The sequence below is a fragment of the Rhagoletis zephyria genome, unplaced genomic scaffold (assembly GCF_001687245.7).
Source record: "Rhagoletis zephyria isolate East Lansing unplaced genomic scaffold, Rhagoletis_zephyria_1.1 Rzeph_scaffold_00182, whole genome shotgun sequence".
Lineage (NCBI taxonomy): Eukaryota > Metazoa > Arthropoda > Insecta > Diptera > Tephritidae > Rhagoletis > Rhagoletis zephyria.
Genome location: NW_016157266.1, coordinates 216,269 through 237,433, shown reverse-complemented (window position 1 = coordinate 237,433; position 21,165 = coordinate 216,269). Strand labels below are relative to the sequence as shown.

Genomic DNA, 21,165 nt, shown 5'->3' with positions numbered 1-21,165 from the left:
TGACGTCTCGCTAGCTAACCCACCCACTAATTTTCGTCGAACACTGGTAAATATTAATCAGGAATTAGGTGCAATTTAGGTGCAGTTTAGGGCCACCAAAATTAATTTCGGTGCACACTCGGTTTCCGAGAAATTCGCAAAAATGTGTTTTGGGTCAGCCAGCGTGACGTCTCGCTAGCTGACCCACCCACTAATTTTCGTCGAACACTGGTAAATATTAATCAGGAATTAGGTGCAATTTAGGTGCAGTTTAGGGCCACCAAAATTAATTTCGGTGCACACTCGGTTTCCGAGAAATTCGCAAAAATGTGTTTTGGGTCAGCCAGCGTGACGTCTCGCTAGCTGACCCACCCACTAATTTTCGTCGAACACTGGTAAATATTAATCAGGAATTAGGTGCAATTTAGGTGCAGTTTAGGGCCACCAAAATTAATTTCGGTGCACACTCGGTTTCCGAGAAATTCGCAAAAATGTGTTTTGGGTCAGCCAGCGTGACGTCTCGCTAGCTGACCCACCCACTAATTTTCGTCGAACACTGGTAAATATTAATCAGGAATTAGGTGCAATTTAGGTGCAGTTTAGGGCCACNTCCCGAGTGTGCACCGAAATTAATTTTGGCGGGCCTAAACTGCACCTAAATCCTGAATAATATTTACCAGTGTTCGACGAAAATTAGTGGGTGGGTCAGCTAGCGAGACGTCACGCTGGCTGACCCAAAACACATTTTTGCGAATTTCTCGGAAACCGAGTGTGCACCGAAATTAATTTTGGTGGCCCTAAACTGCACCTAAATTGCACCTAATTCCTGAATAATATTTACCAGTGTTCGACGAAAATTAGTGGGTGGGTCAGCTAGCGAGACGTCACGCTGGCTGACCCAAAACACATTTTTGCGAATTTCTCGGAAACCGAGTGTGCACCGAAATTAATTTTGGTGGCCCTAAACTGCACCTAAATTGCACCTAACGTCACGCTGGCTGACCCATATATTTTTGCAATTTTCTCGGAAACCGAGTGAGCACTTAAATTAATTTTGGAGGCCCTAAATTGCACCTAAATTGCACCTAATTCCTGAGTAATTTTTATCATTTTTTGGAGAAGTGGGTCAGCTAGCGTGACGGACGTAAATATCTGAGTTACTCTTCTGAAGAACAAGTGCGATAAGTACACATCGCTAGCTTAGAGTGCAAAGCTGCTTACCCCATTTTTTTTTTTTGAATTCAACGAGAAAAAAAAGCTGTTTAAAGCAAAGCAAAACTCCATACCAATAACGATTCGTTCTTTATTAAAAGATTTCGTATTATTTTGGTTTTTGGCGGACTTTCGGTGTTTCTTTTGTACTTAACAATTTCGCCTTTCATTGAATATAAACGAGAAAATAAAACAAGTACCTTAATCCTTTTCAAAACTATGCATTTTTGTTGTTGTTGTTGCAGCATACAAATTCCCCAAAGAGTTTTTGGGGAGTGTTGCTGGAGTGACAGTCCTTGGCCAGATATAAATCTGGGTCGTTCCGGTTACGTAGATCCCTTGCTTCCTATATCCAAATATGAGTTATCATAAAAAGTGGACTTAGCAACTTTTCACTAAAAGCTAGCGAGAATTTTATTCTTCGATAGCCCTCCATTATAAGCAATCTACAAATATGTGTCCGGTATTTGTTGATAGTAAAAGTGATTTACTTTTGTTCCAGTTGCTGTAGAAAGGGAATGTTCTTCTGTGAGGTGCGACCTATGACTATCTGGGCTATGTGTAGAGTTTTGGTCTTGCTGGAGATTCTGTTCTACTGATAATTTATGCTGTTTTATAAATTGGGTGCAAAAACTTTGAACAGCACTGGGTACTTCTGGCTGTTGTTGTGCTAAAAGTATGTCTTGGGAAATGTGATGCTGGTGTCGTTCGGTGGAATTTGTTACATTAATATCAATATAGCAACTATTGTTGGCTGGGGATGGATTTTCGCTACGCGATCGTTTTATATCCAAATGCGTAGGATTTATTGTGCTGCCAGAAACAAAAGCAATTTCACTTGTAGGAGTCGTTTGCTTCACTAGGTGACTGTATATATTATCGATTGTAGGTATGTTTCTTGTGCTTGCGATAGTGTCTCCATTAATATGCTGACTAACTGACTGTTCTTCAGAATGAAGAGATTGCCCTGTGAGATTTATATTTTTACAGACCAGCTCATTTGAAGCCGCAGATTGTCTACGTGCCTTTTGTTTGCTGCTTACAGTACCAACACAATCAGGTGGAAGTTTTGGCTTTTTGCCGAAGGCGAAGTTTCCACTTTGCTTGGATACAACCGGCGCGAGATTTTCAGCAGCGCGAGTACTATACAATGTAAAATTTTGTATAATTACATAAAATATACATATGAATATACATATATAGGTATCAACTGAAATAATTATAAAAAATAAACTCACACGGACTTTAGTACAGCCAATTTTGGTATATTTTTTGTATATGTCTTTTCTCCTGAAGCTTCTAGTGCAGCTAATTCTTCGGGATGCGATTTTCTCTTATGTGTGCGACAATTCGAACCATTGGCGAAGGTTTTATCACAAAAGTCACAGGAATATGGTTTGAGACCCGTATGAAGGATTAGGTGATTTTTCAGTGCCTTGGCACGCTTGAAAGCTCGACCGCAATAATCACACCTATGTTGCATCACATCAGAATGCACCAGTAAATGACGATTTAAAGTTGCCCTTGAATTCAATTGCAAACCACATTCGGCGCAAATGTGCTTATTCGGATTATGGGTTTCCATATGATTCTGTAAAAAAAACGTAGCCATTTGAACTAGCCGGAAGTATCTTATTAAAATTTCTGACTCACCTTCAAGCGCTCTTGATTTTTAAATCCTTTTTTACATACTTCACATTCGAAAGGCGCATAATCAGTGTGTGTAAGCATATGCTGTTTAAGCTGTCCTTTTGAACGCACAGCCTCTCCACATTCTTCGCAAATAAAGGAACGCTCATTCATATGAACATACTTGACGTGCTGCGCGACATAAGTTTTACTGGGGAACTTCTGTTCACAGTAAGGGCAAGGTTCTATACGCCGTTTCGTCAATGGTAAATGCTTAACTGCGTGATGTTCCAACTGTCTTTGTGTGTTAAATGAAATGTGACATTCAGAACAAACAAATCGTGGTACTGCATCATCTTTTGAATGTTTGCGCTTCATATGCGAACGGAAGAATGAAATTCGTTTGAAAGTCTGAGAACAATCGCTGCAGGTATACCCGTTTTCATTCTCATTAACAATCGAATCTACTTTTCCATCCCGTTCTTTTATTAGTATACTTTCATTTTTACAGCTAACGGGTTTTAGATTAATACTTTTCGATTGATTGGTTTTATTTGATAAAATAGATTCTTCAATTTTCTTTATTTTATCTTCAATTCGGCATATATTGTTTGATATGCCTGTCGAATCTTCACACCCGTTACATTTTTCAACATTTTGTTCAAGTCCGCAGCATATTTTCTCGCCTTCGAATTCAATGTCGCTGCCAAAAGGGTCCTCCCCTGCAGTTTCTTCGTTCTCGAAATCGTATACATCCTCATCTGTCACTGGCAAAGTATTTGTTGAATCTTCCTTCTTTACTTCGATTCCGGTGAGAGCTTCAAGCGGCACAACTTCTATATCAGAATCATCAACGAAACTGTTTTCTTCACAACCGTTTGTTCTAGGTTTAGCATCACAAAAATGAGTTTCTGCTAAAGGGTGGTAAGTGAACTGGTGTGGTCTATCGTCAACCAATACGCCGTATTTTAGTCGCAGTACTTCGAAATCTGCTTCTTTAAAATCATTTAAATTTTTTAGCGAGGCATACATTTGCTGAACTTTTTCTACACGTTCGTTGAAGTTAACTAGAGTAGTCACTAAAGAAAAGCATTCCGTGCATAACCGTTTGGGGAGGTGCTCATCCTGTGTAATCTATAAAAATGAGTTGAGCAACGGAAACACACACGGTTACATTGCGATCATAAATTTGTTTAATGTAAGCATACTTGTACGCAAAAGTATTTCCCAATCGCAATGGCAAGTCTAAGTTCCACTTGTTCCTTATTCTCAGTGGAAGTAAGCATATGTTCGTCCTTAAAGAATATATTTATGTTTTCAGCATCGTCCTTTGCACATAGACGACACCAACGGTACCAAGAAGTACTGAGATTTCCCTCTTCCACTATTTCACTGGAAGCCTGCATATTGCCCTTTTAATGGTATACAGCTACCTATTACTGCTGCAATCTTTTTCCTTTTAAATTTATCTTTAATTTAAAATTTAAACGAGTTAGAAAACAACACAAACAAGAACATATGTTTATTCTTAGTGATGGGCGAGTCCGAGATGTTTTAGTGGATTGTCTCGATTGTTCAAATATCCCCAATTGTTCTCGATGTTTTCCCTAGTAGACCAATTGCCATTCGAAAATAAGGTTCGTTCGCGTAGCTGTTAATTGTTCATGTTTAACCAAAACTTACAAGTTTTTGCGTTCGCGTACGCAAAAAACTTGCAAAGTAGGGGAAATTGCGAGAGCAAAGTGACATTTCATTTTTGAGTAATCAATAAACTGTGTCAGTATAACACTTTGCGATGACTTTTCGTACGTTTTAAATTTTACACTTTTGTATGTAAACAAAAATTATATCAGCTGTTCGTCTAACTTGCAAGTTTCTGCAAATTTTCTGTTCGCGTACTATTTTGGATATTTCTCTCTTGTGAGCGAACAGATGACATTTCGCCGGAATTTGGCAGTTGGTTGGCTTCTGTTGCAGATTTTAAACGAACGCACCTATAGTCGTGCTTAAGCTGATGTAAAATATTCGCTAAAAATCGACCAAATCATCTCGGTCTCGCTGCTGGCCTGCGGTTGTTAAAACATCTCGGTGGTTCTCCGTCGCAGACTCTGGCAACGAATTGCCAATCGCGATTAACATTCGATAACAATCGGTCAAAACATCTTTTTTTTTGCAATAAATTTTTATAAGAAAAAGTGGAATCATTGCAAATAATCCATATGTGTGTACAATACAAATATGTAATACTTCTACATTGATAGTAACGTATCTTCACAATGTGTTTTTATTCCACAATCAAACGGAGGCATGTAGCGTCTGCCCGTTTTCCCTGATACGGCTCATTTTTAACAGCCCAATACTGAATACTCCCGGGGATTTTGTTCTCCGGGAATTTGTTCCTCCCGAGAAAGAAATCTAATAATTAACTTCCAGGGAATAGCATATTCCTTGAAAATTTGGAAGTTCGAACTTCGAAAAAGTGGTTTCACTTTTTTGACACCTAAACTCCGCTATTTAAAATAAAAACTCCTAAGCAAATTTTTATTCATGTTAGGAGCAAAGGGAAAAGAGAAAAACTCCTGGGAAGTTTCTGTTCAGAATCAGCCAATACATAAGTAAATAGTACAACGCATGCAATTCGATTTCATTTTCCTTACTTTTTTGCTTCTGCAAACAGCAAATAAATAAGATCAATAATAGTAAATATGGGGAGTACAGGCTTCTAGGGATTGTTTTTTAATTTTTTTTATAAAGACATAAAACGACGTGTTTTAATCAAGTTTCATTGTACCGACTGTTGTTGTGGTTTTTTATCAAGTGTGGTTTTCGGGTATGCAGTTCAATGCTTAAGTGCTTAATGTTACGAACAGTAATTAAACACAAAAACGTTATTTTCAGTAAATTTTCCCTAGCCCGTATACCCAACAATTTCTTAATCAGTATAAATTTGAACTTTAGAATAATATTTTTAATATTTAAATTTGTATGCGATATGTAAATATGTATGTATATTTAAAATAACGCTGGAATATCTGCACTTGCAGTATTATTAATTAAAAAAAAAATACTTAATACACACCTGCACAATGATACGAAAGCTACCAACAGAGTTCACACGATCTCGTCGGTGATAAGTCAGTCGACTAGAAAGAATCGAAAAACATCTCGCTTGAACAGTCGGGCAGCGAGTCGATTATTGACTTGATAGTAATTTTGCAACAATGGCGATTCTCTCGATCGTTTAAAAATATCTGACTCGCCCATCACTATTTATTCTTCCCACAACTAATCGTACGAGATGAAAAGTCAGACAGGTTAATTTAATACAGTTGCACTTAAACTGTTGTGACTCGATCAGGGATGCCAACCCTATTAAGGCTAATTCATTCAAATTCCCCTAAAAATTCTCCATTTATCAATGGTATTTCGCCAAAATAATTTTTGCTATTTAAGGGACTTCATTGTCATTTTTATTAAAAAAAAAAACAAATATTAATTGTAATGAGATAATAAGGACAATCTTGTTTTAATAACATATAAAACCAATACTTCTGAGTATATTTCGTAAAGTATATCTATTACCGGGGACAGACATTTGGTATTCGTAGCATTTCCAAGATAACATATGTCTGTCACCAACATATATGTAATAATAATAATAGATTGGCGCTTACACATATGTTAGTGTTTGGCCAAGCTTCTCCTATGTAATACTCCTATATTGGCAGTAAGAGCTGGTACCGTCCGAAAACACTACAGTACAGATATATCAATAAACACGTACGAAAGAAAAGGAACACATCCGTTTATAAATAAATATGTACACAACACATGGTGAAATGAACTGAAGGTGGCGCATTCCCGAAACCGCTACTTTGGTTTTGCCGACTTTGACATTTATGGCAATACGTAAACAAACTTTTTGTTTAGAAACAAGTGCAAACGTATTGCAAACGTATTGTGTACTTTCAAGTGAAAAATCGAAGTAATTCGTGCGTTCTGAAGTAAAAAACGTTTTATTTGTAATAAAAACTTTATAAAAATGTCGTGTCGTGTATTGAATTGCAGCAGCCGTAGGGGTAAAGCCCCCAAATACAGTTTTTTTTAGTTTCCCCGTGACGTCGCCTTGGCCAGAAAGTGGGTAGAGTTCTGCCGGCAGGAGAAGCCATACAATTTAGACACCAGCAAGAGTGGTTGTATATTTTTTGTTAACGTTGTACTTAATTTGCTATTTTCAAAGATGGCTTGAAAAATTGGTGAACCGTGAAGAAAACACGTTTTCTCACTGCAAATTCACAACTGTCAACTCATTGTTCTTCGCCATATTCTTAGTTTACCCGTTGCCACAAATGTCATTCTGCGGGAATGCGCAATCTTGTATTCTATCGTTCTTGATGAGCAACGTAGTATTTTTTGTCGAAAGAATACAAATTTCCGAAGGTTGTAATTTTGTGGCATTTTCATTGTGAATGGACATTTCGCACTGAACATACCCAAAAATGAGAGATGTCAGCTGCTCATTTATCAGAAAACCATTTAAATTTTCGCGCGATTTAAGCCAACAGTTTATACCGCAAGTTTTGATGCAATATATTTTTGCATTATTTTTGCTGTTCATATTTATGTGTTGTTTTTCAGAAACATATGATTTGACACTGAAATACTAAGTTAATGTCTGTCACTATGGTAGTATTTTAAATCCCACATTAAAATTACCAGAATGCAAATACCAGATGTCTGTCCCCGGTATATCATATATAATGTGACCAACCGTACTTCTTTGGGAAGTACAGTACTTCTTTTTTTCGCTCTTGTACTTCGTACTTCGAAGTACAGTCAAATGTACTTCTTTGCGATATTTTGTACTTCAGGAGGGAGATTCTGTAGCCAGTTAGCGACAATTTTTGGATTTCCATCACACTTTTTGACGCATGATATAATATTGAAAATAAGAAATAAGAGACTGATGCTTTGTTTTTGACGTTTTGGAATGAACCCATCCTTATACACATAAGTGGTATGTATGTACATACATATGTAAATATATATATATTGACTGTTGTTCACATACATATCGAAACATACAGTATCGGTCATATCTATAGCACACCCTTTGAAAGTGAGATTGTGTGCAACTTATGTTTATTTATTTATTTTTGAGAATTTTCAATTAAAATACAGTTCTTTCTCTAACAAACCCCATATAAACCCAAGTTTAACAATTTGTAGAAAACTTCAAAAAAGCGCAACAAATTTTCACCTAAATTTCAAACTTTTTTCTCGGAAGTGTTTGAATTTTTCTGAATACACAGTTTTATAGCCCAATCAATTATAGTCTGACAATGTGCAAGTTTCAAGTGACTGAAAGTTACCGGTGATTTTTTAGAATTTTTTTTGCCAAAGGTGTTGCGGTTTTCATCCATATACAAATAAATTGAGTTTATTCATTATATGAAAGCAAACGCGACAAAAAAAATTCTAAAAAATTAACGGTAATTCGTAACCACTTGAAATTTGCACATTAGCCACGATGCAATAATACAAGGTGTTATCAGTTGGCAACCTCTCGCTCTAATTCCGCCATATTGACTGCCTTACGTGAAACAGTGTTACTNAAACGCGACAAAAAAAATTCTAAAAAATTAACGGTAATTCGTAACCACTTGAAATTTGCACATTAGCCACGATGCAATAATACAAGGTGTTATCAGTTGGCAACCTCTCGCTCTAATTCCGCCATATTGACTGCCTTACGTGAAACAGTGTTACTTATTTAACTATTCTTTGCCCATTAATATAGTTGAATGTTTTTTATTTTTTCTCAGTATACACACTTTGTTTTGTTAAAAAGGTATTTTATCTTATTTTATTTCATTTCATAACGAATATACTATAAAAGCAAATTTTGTTTAGGAGAAAATGTGAAATTTTATATTTTTCCCCCATATGGGGATTCATTTCTTCCCGTTTTTCTTCTCATTCTACTGAGCTAAGGCAGTGTCAAATCGAGCTGTCACAACTGATACCACCTTGTATTATTGCATCATGCACATTATCAGACTAAAATTGCAGTGGCTAAAACACTGTGTACTCAAAAAAATTCTAACACTTCCGAGAAAAAAGTTTGAAACTTAGGTGAAAATTTGTTGCCATTTTTTTAAGTTTTCTACAAATTGTTAAACTTGGGTTTGTATGGTGTTTGTTAGAGAAAGAACTGTATTTTAATTGAAAATTCTTAAAAATAAATAAATAAGCATAAGTGGCACACTATATCACTTTGAAATGGCGTGCTTTAGATATGACCGATACTGTACATACATACTATAGAGTAGTCGAAAAAATTATAGCCGCACCACATATTGGCAAGCTTTAACATTCTATTTTTTATGTTATTTAATTTGGTTTTTTTTGTATAAATATATTTTTCATTCTTTAACAAAGCCCGTGTAAACTTTGTGCAATATTTAAAAAAATTCGAAAAACGTTCATAAAAGTTTCGAGCGTTTTAATTAGATTTTGAATATGCTCTTGTGAGTCCATTGAATTCTAATAAAATAAAGTGCAAGTTTCAAATTACTAAAAATTACCGTTAATTTTTTTGTATCCCACTTGCTTCTATAAAACGAATAAACACAATTTATTTTTATATGGAAGAAAAACGGTAACATCTTCGACAAAAATTTCTAAAAAATCAACCCTCAATGTTTGCCATTTGAAACTTGTATTAGAATTCAATGGTCTGCAAAACTGCAAACTGAAAATCTTTCTAAGAAATCTAATTAAAATGTCTGACATTTTTATGAAAGTTTGTTGAGTTTTTTTCAAATATTGCATTGGTTTGGTTAAAGAATGAACTATATGTTTATTAAAAAAAATTAAATAACAAAAAAGTAGAATGCCAAAACTTGCCAATTAGTGGTGCGGTTTTATTTTTTTGTCACACAGGGAGGAGGGAGTTACCTACAGTTTTACACCGACTCCGAACGGCGATCGTTCAAGGCAAAAATACACTCAAATTTAAATAACAAAATAATAAAATAAATATGTCAAAATTTGTCCATATGTGGTGCGGCTAACTTTTTTTCGACCGCTGTATGTTGATATGAATATACTATATTAACAAACATTAAGCAAATAAAAACTTTTATAAAAGCTGACAGTTTCCTGCGCCACATCCAATTTCATCGAATTTTATTGATACTATTTAACTTGGATATACGTACATATAAAACTGGATCAAAATTTAAACGTTACATCTTAATTTGAAGATACTTCGTCCTTTATTTTTTCTTCTTTATTCAAAGTAAAACACTGGTGCTTTGTTGGAGTTTATATCCACGCAAACGCCACGGTTTTTCCATCTCCAGTGAAATGGAACCTAAGTACATATGTTATATGTTATTGAAGTATAAACCGTTTTTTGTTACATAGATTGCTTGCGAGAAGCGCGGTCATCATTTTGATATAAGATGATCCGGAACCCGAATTCTGAAAAAACACAAGTTTATAGAAGAGCCTAATCTGGTATATGTACATATCGTTGCCTCAGAAAACGGATGTCGTATGTTACAAAACACTGTTTTGAGAAAAAATATTTTGAAGTTTAAGGTCGAATTAATCCGAAACTATACGGTAGATTTTTGTAATTTTTGAAGGAGACGCAGTTATTATTAGTTTTTATTTTCCATATTCTTAAATTATCTATTTTAATCTTAAATTATATCTATAAAGGATAATGAGAAAATTGTCTTTTCATTCCATATACATTTTTCGTAAGTAGCGTTTACTCACCACTATCTTTTGTCCATAGAACATACGACAATACTAAAGTATCTTTTGCAACGACGATGGTCGATTTTGATGAAAAAACCAGATACATTTATTAAATAATGATTACTTCCCACTGGGAAAATAGGTAAGCACCTTGCGAGGTAAGCCATGTTTTCTTTCAGTTTTTAGTACCAAAATTGTCATCATGGCCAATGTCATCTACTAGTAAAGGGCAAAATGAACACCTCCAAAGACACATTACGTTGTCAGTTGCAAAATAACGTGCAGCCGAAGTTATTTCCAAGCACCGAACTACTCCGAGCGACTGCTCTGCATTACTAGTAACTTACTTTGTAAAGCGGCTCAGAAGTATGTCTGATACCAAATGTACATTCTAAATTCCTACTTACATAAGGCGGCCATGCCTTTGTAAAAGTAAGGGACGTTCGGCAGGGAAATGGTAATGACTGCCAGGTGAAGAGTAAGTTGCTAATAAGGTATTATTACGTGCTCCTAATTCCCACTGGGTTATTAGAAAAAACATATACATATATTGTACATCTTTTTAACTGTAAGTATGTAACGAACATACGTTTTCTTTTTTTATAAAAACAAAAAACAATACTTAAATTCAGTCTTTTGAACACTTTCATTTCTTTCAATTCATTGGAGACTCAGTGCAAGCTAAAATTTAAAAAAAAAAATTGTTACTTTGTTTAATTTCCAATTTTAATAGTTTCGTTATAGCAGAGGACCATCGAATTGTCGTAAGTTCCAAGTTTTGCGATACATACGACAAATGTCTTATGATTAAAAAATATATAGATACATTTTTATGATAAAAAAAAAGTACGTTTATATGGAAATTTGTCGCATTGACGCATTTCCAGCACAACAATAAAAGGCATACCCAATCATTAATATTATGTATCATACGACAAAATGCACACGAAATATCTCAAAAACTAAAGGAGATATAAAAAAATTGATTGCAGAATTCAAAAGAGCATGTCCAACTTAGTGAATCTGTATCAAAATTCCAAAATCGTGGTTTGGCACATTCGACATCCGTTTTCTGAGGCGACGATATGTACATACGTTACCTTAACTCACAAAGGCCCTCAAAACTACTTTTTCGAAACTGCGCTTTTCACAGATTTTGGTAGGATGTATTAAAATATACCTTTAATAAAAATTTTAAAGTGTTGGTACCAAAAACAAAAGAGTTTCATGCCACTTTTTAAAACGTCCTACCTTTTTTTGCCTCTACTGTAAAATAAGAAATTTGTTGGTTAGGGCTCTTGTGAATTGAGTAGTCCACTTGCAAAGTGCGCCATGTAATATGTTTTCGATTTTTAGTTTTTGGTGGGTAACATACCAGCATTTAAAGTAGTTTCATGTCCACTAACAACACAGTGCAAAGTCTTTCTATATTCTGAAGAAATTGCATCAAATTTTAACTACTCTTGCAAAAGTCGCTATAATACTTATTTATAAACTTTCAAAAGTCTCCATCTTCTGATGAACTTAGAAAACTGCTTTAGGTCGTATAGATTGTCAATGTTATGTTATGTTATAATATTATTAGGCTCTTATGTATCAAAATTTTCAGGTAATAAAAAAAGATTCAATTTAGATGTTACTTGTTGTCGCAGTCGTTTTTTTTTTTTAATTTATGACTTACTGTTATAAAATCACATAACGCTGTTTGCAAATGGACTACTCAATTAAGGTAACGATATGTACATATGTACGAGTTTTTCTTTATTTTACACGGATTTTAATGCAGCCAATTTCGGAATATTTTTCGTGCACGTTCTTTTTCCCGAAGCCTCCAACTCTGCTAATTCACTTGGATGTGCCCTTTTCATGTGCGTACGGCAATTGGAGCCGTTAGTAAAAGTCCTTTCACAGAACTGGCATGAATATGGCTTTAAACCACTATGGAGTATTAAATGATTTTTCAGCGTTTTAGCTCGCTTAAAAGCTCGACCGCAATAATCACATTTATGACGCATCGTATCGGAATGTACTAGCATGTGTTGATTTAATGTTACTCGCGAGTTCAATTTTAATCCACATTCGCTGCAAATGTGTTTATTAGAATTGTGTATATCCATATGATTCTGAAAGGGAAATATTGAAGTAAATTTCTCTTTATTGTGCCTGTAGCAGAAATTCAATTTAGTCTTGATCTTTCATTACCTTTAGGCGGGCCGGGTTTTTAAAACCTTTCTTACATATTTCGCATTCAAAAGGTGCAAGATCGGTATGTGTAAGCATATGTTCCCGTAATGTAGCTTCTGTGCGTGTAGCTTCGCCGCATTCTTCACAAATAAACGGACGAATATCCTCATGAACAAACTTTATATGCTTTGCAACATACGCTTTTGTTTGGAATTTTCGATCACACTGTGGACAAGGAAATATTCGCGTTTCCGAGAGTGGTCTATGTTTGACTATGTGACGATTCAGATCGTACTTATTTTTGAAGGTCTTGGGACACTGGGGACATGTTATGGGTTCCAGTATCACTCCATGTCTTTTCTTCATATGTATACGACAATTCCCAAGTCGTTGAAAACACAATGAGCAGTTGCTACAACAGTATTTGTGTTCATGTGACTCCTTCGTTTCGTAAATGCAAACATTTTTATATGATCGTTTGCGTTTACTTATAATAGTGCTCTCCGTGGAATCAGCGTCAATATCGCTGACAAAAGGATCTTCATCTTTAGCTCCCTCATCTTCAAACACGCATGTTACTTCATCGACTTGGTTGCTTTCGTGTGGTCTGTCTTCTCTTAAATGAATTTCAGGCATATTTGACACACTCGCGTGCTCAATCTGCTGAACAAAAGCTTTTTCCTCATTTTGGAGTATAGACTGTGTTGGAGTTTCTTTTAAAGTACCATGTTTCAGCCGAACAGAAAGAAAATCTAAATATTTTTTGCAGTCAGTTTCATGTAGAGCAGCATACATTTCCTGCACTTTATCAACACGTTTATTGAAATCAAGAATAGTTTTCACCTTTTCCTTCTATATTTAACAATGTAGATTCCGAAATGACACAACTTGATTCTTTCCCCTTTAATTCACAAATGTTTCGTGTATAATCCTTCTTTAACATCGTTGGGCAATGGTTTATCTTTGTCAGAAGTACTAGCAAACACTGATTAGATTATCGCGAGTGCATTTGTGATAACTACTTCATAATATGTCCATTCAATAACTTTTTCCGTTAAGTGCTTGCAGCTAAATGAAAAAAAAAAATAGAGGAAAATTATCAAAAAAGTTATTGAACGCAAAATAATAGGTAAAAACTTGCAACTTACGCCATTTTGACACTTTCTGACGGCTAAGTTTTGGCGCGCAATTTTCTTTTTGATTGGGAATATTTTTCATAAAAATAAAATCATATACATTAGATTTGAATTGAGGCCATGAGAGCAAAAGTGGCCTAACCCAAATTTTTTTTTTCTGTACTTACCTACTTAAAAGAGTCTCAAATGAGATACATTTTAAAGCAAAGGTAATTTATTCCTTAATATGATGGTACGCTATGTAGCTTTGTACCTTAAAATTAATGAATAAGCGACTTATGTTTTAAAATTTATCGCATTTGAGACTATTTTAAATAGGTAAGTACGGAAGAAAAACTACCACTTCTCTAACTATGTTTAATCAAATAATCCTCTTTAACACTTTGCTTACATATGAATTTGAATTTTGACTCCTCAAATTCTTGCTAGTAAAAGGTCCATTCAATATCAAAAAAAATTTTACGAATTCTTGCTAGTACTTGCAAATTTTTACTGGAAATGCATTCAATAACCCAAAAAAATTGCAAAGAGAGCGAATCCGGGCGTGACAACCCGAGAGCGCTGCAAATTCTTGCAAGTAAAAATATTACTAGCAGTAATTTGCAGTCGTTAAAAATAAGGTTATGTTTCAAATTCAAATGTATACAAACTGTATAAGTACGGTGACCATATTTATGAGAGCCGAATACGGGACAAAAATAATTTTGCAAATTCTTTCCACCACAGCTTACAGATCTGAAAGCCTCCTTCAATGAACCTAGATGTATTAGCCCTGAAACAGTATCCTTTTAGTAAAATCAAAAATTTGTAGAATAATTTCCTCGAGACTTTTACCCCGAAAAATTTGTTTAAAAAATTCGTTAAATTTTAGTATAATAAAGCGCAATATTAAGTCGATAAGGCTTGCCATTAGTTTTTGGCAATTTTTGTTTTTGTTGACGGTGTTGCGTATTTTTTCGTACAGAGTAAGTGAGATATTGCAAAATTAATTTTTATAGTTTTTTGGCACAAAGTTGGTAATTTGATATTATATGATTTTTGTTAGGAAAAGAGCTTTACTTTCATAAATAATAAATTTTAAATAAACTAAGGAAAATATCCAAAACTTACTAAAATGTCGAGTGCTAATTTTTATTTTAGTCAGTGTATGTTATCCTCGATTCGAATCACAGGCATTCAGATTAGAAAATAATAACTGTTTATGGAGAAAATTACGATCACATACCAACATCACTTAAAACTCGTTCATGGACATGCCATTTTAATGAGCTCTTAAGTGGGCGAAATACCAAATACGGGACATTAAAAGAAATACAGAACATTTAGCGTCCCGTATAAAATAAATAAATTAACAGGACAATGGGTAAAAAAAGAGGATTGTCCCGTATAATACAGGACGGATGGTCACCGTATGTATAAGGGAATGATTTGATGAAGCATAGTTAGTGAAATTAAAATATGGATATATAATTTTAATCTCTTATGTTTTTTTTTTTTAATTTTTATGACGATGGGAACTATTAAACTTAACCGTCAGAAAGTGTCAAAATGGCGTAAGTTCCAAGTTTTTACTTGTTTTCCGTTCAATAACTTTATCTGATAATTTGTTCTTGCTCTCAATTTTTCTTTTACGCTCTCGCTGCAAATATTTACTGGAAAAGTTATTGAATACGCCCTCGAATCCGCTCTCTGTTGCAATTTTTTTTAGGTTATTGAATGCACTTCCAGTAAAAACTTGCTTGTACTAGTAAGAACTCGTAAGAAGTTTTTTATATTGAATGGACCTAATCTATTGGTCTGTTCGATGAACGCACTAGAGTTCTCTAGTTCAGGAAAAAGCGTTCGACAAACCTTTTTATTGCACTAAACTGTTTTGAACTGTGTTTTTTTTGAGTAAGCACCAACTAACACTTTTCTGCACTAAATTACACTAGCTTCACATCTGGATGTCACACAAAAACAGCGGTTCCTTCAGTGACAAGCCCCTAGGAAAAGAACGGAAAAAAATTTAATTTGCACTTGCAGAACATTCAAAGTTAAATATATAAATACACAGTTCAGTAGCTCAGAGTTAAATTTTTATATTCCTAAACCTCTATTACTTCCTTTTGAACAAAAAAAATGTTATTTAGCCCATAGTGCGACACCGTTGTGAATACCTCAATTGTATTTTTATGCCCTGAACTATGCCCATGTAGAATGGGCCTGAGCACACTAGCCTGCTCAGTCGGACTGAGCAGTCCACCACTCGAACGCACACTGGACAGTCGGCCGAAAACAGGTTTCAGTTTTGTATACATGAACTACGCATGATTGTGTTAGTGCATGTGGCACATGCAAACAAATCGAAATAGAAAACATGTTGTCTATGTGTGCGTGTCAGTCCACCGTCAATCCACGATTTTCGCGGATTGAAATGAGCGAGGTAAACTCGAACTCTCTTCCCCCTCTTATCCACACAATACCGGTTTTAGGCGGACTGAGCAGTCCTGTGTGCGGAGGCCCAATAGTGCTCTCGAAAGCACTCAAAGTCTTCTCATTTTTGTTCGACATCATCCACGTTTCTGCGCCATATGTTTCAGTAGAACGGGCATGATGAGAGATTGTAGAGCGTGAATTTTGTTTCATTAATAAGAGAGCTCTGCTTTTCAATTGACTACCGTTCCCAAAGTAGCAAGTGTTCGAAACAATTATTCTTAGCTTGATTTCCAGGCTGGAATGGTTGCAGGTAATTATGCTGGATCCTGGGTAGATAAAGTCTACCACTACTTCAAAGTTATAACTGCCAACAGTGACGTGTGTTGAGGTTTGAGCTTCTTTTTCTAAGCAATAAAATAGCGTTCTTACGTCCTCATATTTCAGGCCAACGATATTGATATCATCTACATACGCCAGCAGCGATATTCTTTTGCTATATATAGTACAGCTGCGATTCAGATTGACAGCTGTTATTACGCTATCCAGCATCAGATTGAAGAAGTCGCACAAGAGTGAATCGCCTTGTCCAAACCCTCGTTTGGTCTCAAAGAGCGCGGAGAGGTCCTTTTAAATTTGAACGGAGCTGAAGGTTCTGCTCAAGGTCACTCTACGTAGCCGTATTTGTTTTGCGGCGATCCCAAATTTTAACATGATTTCGTACAGGCAGCTTCTCTCCGCCGCTTTAAAATCGACGAAAAGATCGTGTGTGTCGATTTACATATCTAATGGAATGACTTGCGCATTTATTAGAAATTATAATGGGTAATTTCCAAACAAAGTGTACATGGCAAGTATTTTTTATATATTTTTTTTAAGATTGCAAAATTTATTCTCTGAAATCGTTTACCGAAGTGAAAATTTGTGCAGAATACGAAACTGCTTTCAGGCTCTCCAAAAATTAGTTTCTTTTATTTTTACATTTTTGTAAAATATTTTCCAGATTGTCACTTTTTTTAAAAGTAAGTTAAAGGATTGAATAAGTCTAGAAACTGATAGAAAAAAGTATACTAACCGATAAGCATTGTACTGATTTTTATCACATAAGCTAATGTTGTCGTTTTTTCCACCTTTTTCCTGACATGTTTCATGGTTTTTCTTGGGAAGCAGGCTTTTTGTTTAATCTTTCTTCGGCAAAAATTTCCCATATATGCCATTTGAACATTTTTGGAGAAATAAGCTATTTAGATAAAAAATCCTTTTTCACCTAAAAGTGACATTCTGGAAATATTTCAAATTTTTAAATTTTTTATTTTCCTAAGTCTTATTTCACGAAAATATAAAATATATCATTCGATCAACAACTTCTTGCGCTTCTTAGCTGCAATGCACTTAGGCAAGCAAAACAACAAACGATGGGTAGCGCTCTTTCTGGCACCCTTGGCGTGCGCTGTTGACGGCGAACGAGCGGATGTCGTTCGTACGCGGCTTCGCGGTAGACAGTGGCGAGCGGTGATCGGAACCGTTTTTAATGATCACTACTCTGAGTGGTGATGTCTTGTGGTGTGTGTGTACCACTCACAAGCAATCGCTCCATTCAGCGGTAGTTCTCACTACGAAATATGGTTTTCTACCTTTGAAAGGTGATGTCTTGTGGTGTGTGCGTACCACTCATAAGCTATCGCTCCCTTCAATTGTAGTCGTTTACTCGCGACCACAGCTCCGTGTTGACTGACTGTTTTCTGGCTGTGCTCTATATTTTATGGGCTGCGTGCTTGATGTTGCGTGGTCGTGCAGCCACATGTTGCTGTGTGATGTTTCGTTGTCATGGTCACAAAGATGCTGTCGGGTGTTGCTACGAGTTGTGTTGCTATGAGTTGTGTTGCTTGACTGGCTGTTGTGCGGTGTCGTATTGNAGTTGTGTTGCTTGACTGGCTGTTGTGCGGTATCGTATTGCAGGTGGTGACGGCGGTCGGATCGGCGTGGCGGTAGTGGCTCTGTCTTGGTGCAGTGGTGAGTGCGGTTGTGACGGCGGCGGTTCCGCGCTTTGGCGTCCATGCGCGTACTGTTGAAACGTGGACAATATCTGCGCCCGCTTCAGGGCTGCCATATCGGTCGTGAAAGGCTCTGCGATGCATCTTGGTGCGCCTCTGCCCTGTCCGACAAAGCGCATAACCCTCTCGATGGTCTCCAGTACATATACCCCGCAGTCTCCGTCGTTTTCCTGTTGTGGGACCCTCTGGTAGACTCCTTGAACCTCGAAGCCTACCCCGCCATGCCTCTGGGTATACTCCCACTGCAGGAACTTCTCCCATATATTTGTTGCGTGGGCGACTCCTCCCCTCGTCCTAGAGTCCACGGTCCACATATAGCGTTCCCTCCAGCATTCCATGTCAAGGAGGTGGTGGGTGGTCTCCTGGTTCGCCAGTACTAGCAGGTACCAGTGTCCAGCCGTGTTGTGGGGCGCCAGCACCGCCCGCTTGCCAAACAGGTCCGTTTTTCGCAGCCAGCGATGGATGCGCCGATAATGTTCCTCCTGGTTGCCTTTCTGCGTTAGTTGCCACACAACGAAAGGGCTGAGTATGGTGGCCCCTGGTCCCAACTCTGCTGGCTTCTAACCCTCTCGCCCATGGATGGTGGCGACGCGTGTCGTCCCGACTGCGACGTGGGCGTTGACTGCCCTTATGGCTGCGGCGCGGCGCGCGGTGGTGCTGTCCGTAAGCTGCGTGTGTCGCGCGGCGGCGTCGGCTGCGTCGGCGCGTGCCGTCGCGGCGTTTCGTATGCCGGTAGTGGGCTGTGACCCCAGTACCTGGGTGCGAGGACGTTTCGCTTCCTCCTCCTCTATGCGTTCGCGTATGCGTTTGACGCTGTTCGCCCACTTGTTGTTGACTTCCATTTTGATGTTCTGTTAATTTTTATTTTTTTTTCTCTGGTAGCTTCCGAAATTCTGATGTTCGCTCTCCGGTGGTTCGCGGTTGAGTGGCTGGTTGGAGTGGCTTACGAAGTTAAAGTTGGTTAATTAATTCAATTATTTGTGTGGTCGTTCCCTTTTTTTTTGTGTCTCCTTGTGTCTATATGGCCTCGCTGGTATGATACGTCTTTAATTCCGAAATATTGGCCGTCTTTTCTCTTCCTCCATCGGTCTTGCGTAACTGGACGATCACCGGTGATATGTACCTCAGGATTTTGTGGGGGCCGTCATATTTGGGGGCCAATTTCGCTGCGAATCCGTCCGCGGCCTTGGATAGATGGTGTTCCTTGGCGAGAACTAGTTCGCCAACCCTAGGAGTCCATTTTCGCCGTCTGAGGTTGTAGTGGCGGGCCTGATCTGTCGCCGCTCTCTCCATATTTTGCCGGACAATCCTGAATGCCTCCTGTATCCTACTGGACTTCTCCTCGGCAGTAGGGGGAACAGTGCCTGTCCCGATGTTGACCTCGTCAAAGAGTGCTCCAGGTAGTCGTGGCTCGCGGCCTTGGATGAGAAAAGCTGGGCTGTACCCAGTAGAGGCGGTGACACTGGTATTTATGGCTAGCTCAATTTCAGGGAGGAGGTCGTCCCATCGCTGGTGTTGCGATCTGGTGAGTTGAGCTATTATTCGCTTGACCGCCCGGTTAGCGCGCTCCGTTGGGTTCTCCTGGGGGGTGTATGGCGCGGTAAACTGCTGTCGTATTCCCATCTCTTGGAGGTAGCGTTGCCACAGCGTGCTGGTGAACTGGACTCCGTTGTCCGAGATGAGTATCTTCGGAACGCCAAATCTCGCTACAATTCGTTCTCTGAATGCACGGCGCAGTCCTTCTGCCGTGGCGCGTCTCATTGGGACTAGCTCCACCCATTTGCTGAAGCGGTCGAAGAATACCAATAGCATGGTGTTGCCATAGATCGCGGTAGGGGTCCGACGAAGTCTGTGCAGACCGTCGCGAAGGGCTCCGCAGCCACCTGTGAAAGCATTTTTCCCGCGGGTTTCTGTTGTCCTTCCTTGTATTTTTGGCAGGAATCACACTGGCGCACGTAGCGGCTGATGTCACGGAACATACCTGGCCAATAGTATCGGTTGGCGATCCGTGCCACTGTCCGTCGGATGCCCATGTGGCCGGCGCTGGGTACATCGTGGTTCTCCTGTAGTACTCGCTGGCGAAGGGGGGTTGGTACACATAACTTCCAGGGCACTGTTTCCTCATCCTGGCTTCGGCATGGGATATGGCGGTAGAGTTGTCCGTCCTGCACCATATAGTCAGCGTATTTCTCCGGGTTTGCGCGCACTTCGCCCACGCGCTTATGCCACCACTTGCATTGTGGTTCCGTCGTTATCGCTTGCCGAAGGGTCTCCAGTGGTTGCCGTGATAGTGCGTCCGCGACTAGGTTGAGCTTCCCTTTTCGATATTCTATATCGAATTTATGCTGTTGTAGTTCTAGGGCCCACCTCGCTATACGGCCGGAAGGGCTCTCGATAGAGTTCAGCCACTTCAACGACATGTGGTCGGTGATCACCTTGAACCTGTATCCCTCTAGGTAGGGCCTCATCTTCCGGATTCCCCAAACAATGGCAAGACACTCCTTCTCTGTGGGCGAGTAGTTGACCTCCGCTTTGCTCAATTTCCTGCTGGCATAAGATATTACGCGTTCGCCTCCTTCTAACGAAGCGACGGTAACACGATGCTATCCCGAGGTATTGGCGTACTTCCTTCACGTTAGACGGTGGTTTTAATTCTCGGATCGCGGCCACCTTCTCGGGATCGGTGTGGATTCCCTTTTCACTTACCACATGACCCAAGTATCGGAGTTCCTTCTTGAAGAAGTCGCACTTCTCGGGGTTGATGCGGAGATTCGCGCGTTGTA

At 38.2% G+C, this 21,165-nt stretch overlaps 3 protein-coding genes across 4 annotated transcripts; all 3 read right to left on the bottom strand.

Annotated features, from left to right (window-relative positions):
• Positions 1-1,514: 1,514 nt before the first annotated feature.
• LOC108357932 (zinc finger protein 62-like) lies at positions 1,515-4,368 on the bottom strand. Of its 2 annotated transcripts, XM_017609021.1 has the most exons (5): positions 4,029-4,368; positions 2,845-3,954; positions 2,430-2,782; positions 2,217-2,334; positions 1,962-2,158 (listed from the first exon to the last, which is right to left on the bottom strand). In XM_017609021.1, the coding sequence occupies exons 1-5, from the start codon at positions 4,224-4,226 to the stop codon at positions 2,051-2,053; spliced, it is 1,887 nt and encodes a 628-aa protein (XP_017464510.1). In that variant the 5' UTR covers positions 4,227-4,368; the 3' UTR covers positions 1,962-2,050. The 2 variants fall into 2 exon arrangements, with proteins under 2 accessions (XP_017464509.1, XP_017464510.1); XM_017609020.1 differs by having other exon boundaries at positions 1,515-2,334.
• Positions 4,369-10,097: 5,729 nt separating this feature from the next.
• On the bottom strand, positions 10,098-13,839 carry LOC108357936 (zinc finger protein 737-like). Its single transcript, XM_017609024.1, has 3 exons — positions 12,796-13,839; positions 12,364-12,716; positions 10,098-10,308 (listed from the first exon to the last, which is right to left on the bottom strand). Exons 1-3 carry the CDS (start codon positions 13,570-13,572, stop codon positions 10,275-10,277), a joined length of 1,164 nt encoding a protein of 387 aa, XP_017464513.1. The 5' UTR covers positions 13,573-13,839; the 3' UTR covers positions 10,098-10,274.
• A 3,918-nt stretch (positions 13,840-17,757) lies between these two features.
• LOC108357935 (uncharacterized) lies at positions 17,758-18,931 on the bottom strand. The gene is made up of 2 exons (XM_017609023.1): positions 18,247-18,931; positions 17,758-18,190 (listed from the first exon to the last, which is right to left on the bottom strand). Exons 1-2 carry the CDS (start codon positions 18,718-18,720, stop codon positions 18,089-18,091), a joined length of 576 nt encoding a protein of 191 aa, XP_017464512.1. The 5' UTR covers positions 18,721-18,931; the 3' UTR covers positions 17,758-18,088.
• Between the last annotated feature and the right edge of the window lie 2,234 nt (positions 18,932-21,165).

Excerpts from the sequence above, each read along its gene's own strand:
- LOC108357932 (XM_017609020.1), bottom strand. The coding sequence starts at position 4,226 with ATGCAGGCTTCCAGTGAAATAGTGGAAGAGGGAAATCTCAGTACTTCT. Across the intron at positions 2,783-2,844 it reads AAAATCAAGAGCGCTTGAAG|AATCATATGGAAACCCATAA; the intron begins GTGAGTCAGAAA and ends TTTTTTTTACAG. Across the intron at positions 2,335-2,429 it reads TTGGCTGTACTAAAGTCCGT|TACTCGCGCTGCTGAAAATC; the intron begins GTGAGTTTATTT and ends TACATTGTATAG.
- LOC108357936 (XM_017609024.1), bottom strand. The coding sequence starts at position 13,572 with ATGTATGCTGCTCTACATGAAACTGACTGCAAAAAATATTTAGATTTT. Across the intron at positions 12,717-12,795 it reads AAAACCCGGCCCGCCTAAAG|AATCATATGGATATACACAA; the intron begins GTAATGAAAGAT and ends TTTCCCTTTCAG. Across the intron at positions 10,309-12,363 it reads TTGGCTGCATTAAAATCCGT|AATTCGGGTTCCGGATCATC; the intron begins GTAAAATAAAGA and ends GTGTTTTTTCAG.
- LOC108357935 (XM_017609023.1), bottom strand. The coding sequence starts at position 18,720 with ATGGAATGCTGGAGGGAACGCTATATGTGGACCGTGGACTCTAGGACG.